Genomic DNA, 9,467 nt, shown 5'->3' with positions numbered 1-9,467 from the left:
TGTTGTATAAAAATATAATATAATAATATAATATATCAGTATATATTATATACTGTCTATATATAATAAGTAATGTTACTCATATGTTATATTTTATATAGCTACTATGGTACATTTTTAGTCTACTTAATACCTGCATTATCCTTTCCATCCTTACCCTTTCCATCCTTTGAAACTGAGCTACTGTGTGGAACAATTTCCCTTGTGGATCAATTAAGTTTGTCTAAGTCAAAGTCTAAGTCTTAGTCCAAAACAGAAATCTATGGTTTTTATAATTTTTTTAATACAACATGTATTTATTGTGCATTTAAGGTAACATCTATCAGCTGTTTCTGTTATTTAAATACCATATTTGGCTACACAAAATATTAAAATGAATTTCATTAGTTTATTGTTTTTATTAATTTATAATAATAATAATAACAATATATATATATATATATATATATATATATATATATATATATATATATATATATATATATATATATATATATATATATATATATATATATATATATATATATATATATATATATATATATATATATATTATTAAAAGTAAAAGTAAAAGTAAAAAAATACACAACAACAATAATTCTAGTTTAGTGTTTTTATTAATTTATAATAATAATAATAATAATAATAATAATAATATATATATATTATTATTATAAATTAATAAAAATAATTATAATAATAATAATAATTATATATATATCATATTTGTACATGTAGTATTTGCTGATGTTGCTCTGTTGTTGTTGTTGTTGTTGTTGTGTTTGCTGTTGTTGTTTTTGTGTCTCTGTCTAATCCCCCTCTTGTCCCCACAATTCCCCCCTCTGTCTTCTTTTTTTGTCTCTTTCTATCCCCTCCTGCTCCGGCCCGGCTGCACCAAATGATAATATAAATACATTTAATAAAGTCAAATACAAATAAGGCAACAAGAGAAGTATTCTACACTTCTCTTTTGTAAAGTAAATCTGAACAGCCGATATGGGCATCTACATCTACTATATGATTTATATATATATATATATATATATATATATATATATATATATATATATATATATATATATATATATATATATATATATATATATATATATATATATATATATATATATATATATATATAATTATTATTATAAAATAATAAAAACACTAAACTAGAATTATTGTTGGGTTTTTGTTTTTGTTTTACTTTTTTAATAAAACATATTCTTTTATCTTGCATTTAAGGTATTTATCAGACCACATGTGTATGAAAAACCATTTTTACAACAGGGGATATCTGTTTTCCTACTGTAGTGTTTACATGTCATTGATTGGAAACCTAATCTAAATCATCCTATTTATGGAGCATCAAAATAACAGTCATCATGTTCCATTTACATGATAGTGTTAAAATTACTTTGGGTGCGTGTGTGTATTTGCGTTATTCATACATGTCGTCAGCCTTACGTAACAAGCACCGTGAAAGCGTGCAGTGCACTGATATGCCACTCCTCGCTTGAAAACAGTAATGGATGCTGTGAGTCACCGGCCCTATAAAACACTCCACACCTGTCACTATGGGCACCGTACACAAATAGACACAATGAATACGACACACATTTTCGGAATGCTTTCTGCTGATAATGAGATTTACTCATAAACTGTGATGTCTTTGAAGTTTCTCTGTCTATTGTGAGCGAACTGGGGTGCTGAATTTCCCCCAGGGATCAATAAAGTACTTTCTATTCTATTCTATTTTATTTTGATTCTCATTATGTGCACTTAAATACACTTCTTGCTTGCCTAATTTGTCTCTACCGTGGCTGTGTTATTTTCTCACTGTTCCACAGATTGTCCATTCAGTTGTCTATGTTGCTGCATACTACATGCATTACCTCACTACTTTCCATGTTAGCACTGAAATATTTTCTTACATTCACTCCTTCTTGCTGATGGCATCCTGTGTTTCCGTCCATTCATCACTGCAACAGAAGATAAAACATGTTTTGTCTTTCACCTGTTTACTGTGCATACACGAGAGGTGAAGATTGACTCGTCGGGTCAGACAGGCTTGAGAAAACAACCTGTTTTCATTAAAGACGTGCTAACTCAGGCAGGTAGAACAACCATGTAAAAGTCACGTGTAACGCTCATTTTGATCAATAGAAACAAGGCAAAACAAAGGAGATGTCACGGGGTGGCCCCAGGATGCAGAGAGGAGAGGTGGCGTGCCGGTAAAATTATATTTTAGATCATGAAAAATAGCGTGGAAGAAACAAAAAGGTCCGCGGTTGAGTCAAAAAAAACTAGATTAACAAAAAACCAGTCAGGAACCGAGGCAGATGCAAAAAACTTACAAGTATAGAGGAATAAGGAACACTGGGTACATGTCGGCTACAGAAAACAATGAACAAGAGCTGTCTGACCAGACAAGGTCAGACTTTTTCACTATGTAAAGCGCTTTGAGTCACTAGAGAAAGGTGCTATATAAATATAATTCACTTCACTTCACAAGGCTGGCTTAAAGGGGAACTTCACTTTTTTTTTCTTTTTTTTTTTTTTTTTGGGGGGGGAGGGGGGGGGTTTGGCTACTACACTACAGGTTTAATTTAATTTTTTTTTTTTTTTTTCATTTTATTTTTATTGACATCCAGCATCAGACATTCCTATCCATTACATCATATTCACATAAATCATATATCTATTGTCTGCCCTAAATGTGGAACTGCACTTTTGCCTATCGTTCACAATCATTATGAATGACGTGACGACGTATGGATTTAAAAAAAATGCATTCTAAATATTAAATAAATGTGATAGAAAGTCCGCTTACAATCGAGCCTAGTGGAGCCGCTCTATTCTGCTGACAAAGCCCTTAAAAAACATCCAAACACCTCCATTAGGGTTTTATATACATTATGTAAGTATATATGTAATGTAGTAACGGGCTGTAGAAGTCGCTGTCTTGCGGTTCCAGAGATATGTACGTCAAAAGTATCCAAGCGTACAGAGTTGACAACAGGTTTAATGTTTTTCAACACAACCATCAAATAATATCACTTTCTTTCAGGTCTTTCCAGTCTCCCTCCAAACTTCCTCCTCCTCCTCCTGCCCCCGGCCGCTCACTGTTAAAGACAACAGATGATTAGCTCAACACGTACCACCTGTGCAATCTGATCATCTGCCAGCTGTGTCTCGCCGTCAGCACATGCCACGCCCCCCCCGTCTGATGGCGCTCTGTTTTCAGCACCATGGACAGAGGCGGTGACCTTTGCCCCTGCAAGCGCGCTGATCACAATCCCTTTCCACACGGGCACATTTATAGTAACATTTAATATTTACGTATTTTGATCATTTTAAACATACACAGCACATTCATTTCAAAAACTGTTTTTTGTTTAACAACATCACTGAGTACCGCTCACTGCAGACTTCATGAGAGCCAGCAAACATAATAAAACATCACTTACTGTACAATGTCTGCTGTCATAAGGACGCCGACTGCTGAGATGTTCAAATATTCCCATTTAGATGAAGAATGACTCATAATCATCGCGAAGAAAGGAACCAAGCGTCTTTTCGTCTCCTTCTTGCCATTTCCTGGGTCTAAAATGGCTGTCACAGTGTACCAACTTGTCGGAATAAGTGCTCGTCCTTCTCTTTTCCAGGTGAAAGGCATGATTTAGGATCTACAATAAAGTTTGACGAGCAAGGAAACAAGGAAGCAGATGATCAGTCAAAATTGGCACATTAGCTCGTGATCACGGAGCCGCTAGAAATACTTTGTTTGCGTTAGCACTTATAATAACAATATCACTATCCATCCATCCAGTTTTTCTACCGCGGGGGGTGCTGGGGAATATCTCAGCTGCTTTGGGCGGAAGGCGGGGTACACCCTGGACAAGTCGCCACCTCATCACAGGGCCAACACAGATAGACAGACAACATTCACACTCACATTCACACACTAGGGACCATTTAGTGTTGCCAATCAACCTATCCCCAGGTGCATGTTTTTGGAGGTGGTGTTTTGGTGAGTTTACTGAGGCATTAGTGAAACTGAAACAATACAAAAAGAATGTCATTGTAAGTTAATAATGCTAACACAGACACTCTTAAACGTGTTAGCGTTTAATGCTGATGATGCTAGCTTGATTACATTACGATAGCACATACAAATATGCCTGAAAACACTCCGACAGACATCACACATGGGACGGTTTAGTAAGTATGAATAGTTTTAGTTAGACTTTAAAACTTACAAACGTGGCTTGGAGTGATGAATGAAGAATCCATACAAGTAGAAACGTTATGGACAGCTAGAAGACAGAACGGCACTTCTAGTTCCGGTTGAAGGCTTAGTCTAAACAGGCACAAACAATAACACACCTTATTTTGTGTCTTTGCTTGTTGGTTTTAATACTTGGTTAATATGGAAGTCTTGAAATCAGTCAATCAATCAATCAATGTTTATTTATATAGCCCTAAATCACAAGTGTCTCAAAGGGCTGTACAAGCCACAACGACATCCTCGGTACAGAGCCCACATACGGGCAAGGAAAACTCACCCCAGTGGGACGTCAATGTGAATGACTATGAGAAACCTTGGAGAGGACCGCATATGTGGGTAACCCCCCCCCCCCCCCCTCTAGGGGAGACCGAAAGCAATGGATGTCGAGTGGGTCTGACATAATATTGTGAAAGTCCAACACATCAGCGAAAGTCCAGTCCATGGTGGGACCAGCAGGAACCATCCCGAGCGGAGACGGGTCAGCAGCGTAGAGATGTCCCCATCTGATGAACAGGCTAGCGGTCCACCCTGGAGCAGAGTAGAAAAGAAAAGAAAAGAAACGGCAGATCAACTGGTCTAAAAAGGGAGTCTATTTAAAGGCTAGAGTATACAAATGAGTTTTAAGATGAGACTTAAATGCTTCTACTGAGGTAGCATCTCTAACTTTTACCGGGAGGGCATCCCATAATATTGGAGCCCGAATAGAAAACGCTCTATAGCCCGCAGACTTTTTTTGGGCTCTGGGAATCACTAATAAGCCGGAGTTCTTTGAACGCAGATTTCTTGTCGGGACATATGGTACAATACAATCGGCAAGATAGGCAGGAGCTAGACCGTGTAGTATTTTATACGTAAGTAGTAAAACCTTAAAGTCGCATCTTAGGTGCACAGGAAGCCAGTGCAAGTGAGCCAGTATAGGCGTAATATGATCAAACTTTCTTGTTTTTGTCAAAAGTCTAGCAGCCGCATTTTGTACCAACTGTAATCTTTTAATGCTAGACATAGGGAGGCCCGAAAATAATACGTTACAGTAATCGAGACGAGACGTAACGAACGCATGGATAATGATCTCAGCATCGTTTGTGGACAAAATGGAACGAATTTTAGCGATATTACGGAGATGAAAGAAGGCCGTTTTAATAACACTCTTAATGTGTGACTCAAACGAGAGAGTTGGGTCGAAGATAATACCCAGATTCTTTACCGAGTCGCCTTGTGTAATTGTTTGGTTGTCAAATGTTAAGGTGGTATTATTAAATAGATGTCGGTGTTGAGCAGGACCGATAATCAGCATTTCCGTTTTCTTAGCGTTGAGTTGCAAAAAGTTAGCGGACATCCATTGTTTAATTTCATTAAGACACGCCTCCAGCTGACTACAATCCGGCGTGTTGGTCAGCTTTAGGGGCATGTAGAGTTGGGTGTCATCAGCATAACAGTGAAAGCTAACACCGTATTTGCGTAAATGGAGTATTGTTGGCGCTTTTTGGATGGTTATTTATTGGGTTTTATGGGCGGAATAGTGGACCTCCTGATGACTCCGCTGTAAGCAGACTTTTTTTTACGTTTATTTACAGGTTAGAACCATACTTGCCAACTTCCCGAATTTTCCGGGAGACTCCCGAATTTCAGTGCCTCTCCTGAAAATCTCCCGGGACAACCATTCTCCCGAATTTCTTCCGATTTCCAGCCGGACTTAAGGCACGCCCCCTCCAGGTCCTTGCGGACCTGAGTGAGGGCAGCCTGTCGTCACGTCCGCTTTTCCTTCATATAAACAGCGTGCCGGCCCAGTCACGTTATAACATCTACGGCTTTTGCAGAGCGCACAACTGCGCACACAACAAGAAGGAGACGAAGAACGAAGAAGAGACAGTCATGGCGACGACGAGTGACAGAGAATAGAATGAGGATGGACAATTCAACCCTACACTCACTCCTTTCCTGCAAATTGAATTTCACAGATGCTGCCCACACCTATGCTCCTTCAAAGGCTGTCTGGCTGCAAAGCATTGCACTTTAATGAACACTGAAATTCAAGTATTTATTTTATTTTTATATATATATATATATATATATATATATATATATATATATATATATATATATATATATATATATATATATATATATATATATATATATATATATATATAATAAAATACATATATATAGCTAGAATTCACTGAAAGTCAAGTATTTATTTTATTTATATATATATATAAGAAATACTTGAATTTCAGTGATTTCTAGCTATAAATATACTCCTCCCCCCTTAACCCCGTCCCCCGGCCCCGCCCAGCCCCGGCGTCCACCTCAACCCCCCCCAAACTCCCAAATTCAGAGGTCTCAAAGTTGGCAAGTATGGTTAGAAGGCGTATTAAAAAAATAAATACATCCGTTGTCATGCCCGCCAGCGTCCAAAATAGTCCCAAGTATATAAAAAAAATGGTTTTAATTTTTAAAAAAAAAAAGTTTTTTAAATTACTATTATTTTTCTTATCTACTTTGTACCGCTTGCTACTCACGGTGTCTCCTAGCCGCTCAGGCAAATCGTATTGTCTAAAAATGCATTTTGTCATCGATAACGTGACATCATCGCGCGCGCGCGCGGAAAGTGTGCTATATATATCTAATATATACATGTGTGTGTGTATATATATATATATATATCTAATATACTGTATATATGTGTGTGTGTGTGTGTGTGTATATATATATATATATATATATATATATATATATATATATATATATATATATATATATATATATATATATATATATATATATATATATATATATATATTTATACTGTATATATATATATAGATATATATATATATACTGTATATATATATATATATATATATATATATATATATATATATCAGTGGCGTGCGGTAAGGTTAATGTCTGGTGAGGCACGACTGCATCATCACAGTCAGATTTACAAACATATGAACCTGCAGTGCAGGTGTACCTAATGTTGTGTCCCTGCGGTCGTTCGCGGCTCCTGCAGCGCGAGCATTGTTGTTTTTGCACTTTTTGGCTTCTTGTTAAGTGACTTTTTTTGGGTGGATTCGGTCTTGCACGTGGAGGGTTTGGGTGCGGGCTTTGGTTGGTGTGGCCGCGGTGCTCCCGTCGGGCAGTGCATTCTGCGGCGGTATGAGGCGAGCCTCACACAGTGTGTCTCCGCAGCAGATTTATGATCGCTCAGCACTAAAAATACGTTACACACATACAGTTGTTGACAAAATACACTGTACATTATATACCTCAGCTAACTAAACTATGGAAATGTATAATATAATTCATATAGCAATACGGTCTCACTGCACAGCAGGCCAGCAGTTAGCCGAGTCGCAATCCATGGTGAGGCACAAGTGCCTCAACTGGCTGCTGATCACCGCACCGTCTCTTCTCAGTATTTGAACGGCAAATGTGAAAATAAAAATAAAAATAATCTAAAACTGGTGAAGTTAAATGGAAAATTACTTTAGTATAATCACTGGATACATATAACAATTTAATTAATTTTTTTTTCTTTTTCTTTTTTTTTCTTTCCATGATGGCAGGTGAGGCCCCGCCTCCCCTGCCTCTAGTGACTGCACGCCACTGATATATATATATATACAGCCCGGCCCCCGGCCAAATTATTTTAACCCAATGCGGCCCCCGAGCCAAAAAGTTTGGGGACCCCTGTTCATAACGATTGTAAACGATAGGCAAAATTCCCCAAAAAGTACAGTTCCCCTTTAAGAAGTCAAGAAGAAATTAAGAATCTGGATTAACAGTTAAAAACTAGGGCTGTCAACGTATGTGATTAATTACAAAAATGTATTGCGTTTTCATAAATTAATGAAGATTACTCACAGAGACAGACTCACAGTTTGAACAGTAACACTGTGTTTGAATACTTAATTAAGGGATTTTTTTGGCGTACCACTAGATGGAGCCCGCGTACCACTAGTGGTACACGCACCACAGTTTGAGAATCCCTGATCCAATCAACAAAACGTTCAAATAACCCTCCCCTGCAGTACCTCTGTGAACCACCTGGAAGTCACAGGCACGCTGTTGAAGGCCTCTGAGCTAAGATAACAATGTTTTTCTTTTCAAAAAAACCATAGCTTAGCATCTTTGAGGTACAACATTTATGAAAATAGTTAATATTTTCTGTACGGATGCACCTGCTTTAAAGGATAGCTACGTTTAATTGCTCCAGTGACTACATTTGTCTAATAAACTCCATTTTCCAGGACGCTTTTTGAATTAATTCACTCAAACTTTTTCACACCACACTGCCTGGAGCTGCCGTTGTTATGGCAACAGATCAGGCGTAGCGATGTCCTCGGGCTAACTTGGGATGTGATTCCCCCTTCTGCTGCACGCGGCCTAATCGACGGTCACTCTCAAGTGCACCTGCCGGTTTGTTTGGAATCATATTACGATGCCGTTTTCCTTTTTTTTTTTTTGGACCGTGGAATCACGGGTACATTTGGGACGGGAGTGCGCTCAATGGAGCACGGCACAAAGGTCAGAGATCAAGTGTCATGTGACGCTGTCTAAGCTGCTCAGGATGAATGCTTGATGTCACACACACACACACACACACACATTCTCGTATTTGTTACCTTCTTGAGACCTGAGAAAAATGCCTACCTCTTTAGGACCAGCCTTTCTAGACATATAAAGAGTTGTATTTACAACATTAAAAATACCTATATACATGCTATGCAAATATAAAAAAGCTTGTTGTGAAAAATGAGTTGGAATTTCACAAGAAAAAGTTGACAATTTCACAAGAAAAACTTCGAACTTTGGCAGTATTAATAATATAAGTCGTAATTTTACTCAACGCAAGACAACATTTTGCAAGAAAAACTTAAAACTGGCAATAATATGATAAAAGTTATTGACTTTTATTGATTAAAAAATCAATAACAGTCGCAATTTTACAAGAAAATCTTAAAATGTTGGCAATTTTATGAAAAGAGTCATAATTTTCACTCGACAAAAGTCATAAATTTATAAGATGTCAGGTTCAAACACTGATGACATCTATTAAACGAGACAAGAAGCAAAGAATCAAACAGAGACAGAATTCAATTTGGCTCAATTTGAGGAGAGACGCCTGGACACTGTACCCTTGCATAGTGTCTCAGCACGCTCTGGCGAA

General features: G+C 37.4%; 1 protein-coding gene across 1 annotated transcript in view; it reads right to left on the bottom strand.

The window, feature by feature from the left end:
• Positions 1 to 1,955: 1,955 nt before the first annotated feature.
• Positions 1,956 to 9,467, bottom strand: part of wfikkn2a (info WAP, follistatin/kazal, immunoglobulin, kunitz and netrin domain containing 2a) — a 76,998-nt gene continuing 69,486 nt past the window's right edge. Inside the window, exon 6 of the mRNA XM_062036559.1 lies at positions 1,956 to 1,982. Coding sequence (XP_061892543.1) covers positions 1,980 to 1,982 — 3 coding nt within the window. The 3' untranslated portion in view covers positions 1,956 to 1,979. The remainder of the gene's footprint in view (positions 1,983 to 9,467) is intronic.

Source organism: Entelurus aequoreus, linkage group LG25, assembly GCF_033978785.1.
Source record: "Entelurus aequoreus isolate RoL-2023_Sb linkage group LG25, RoL_Eaeq_v1.1, whole genome shotgun sequence".
Lineage (NCBI taxonomy): Eukaryota > Metazoa > Chordata > Actinopteri > Syngnathiformes > Syngnathidae > Entelurus > Entelurus aequoreus.
This window is presented reverse-complemented; position numbering and strand designations above follow the sequence as displayed.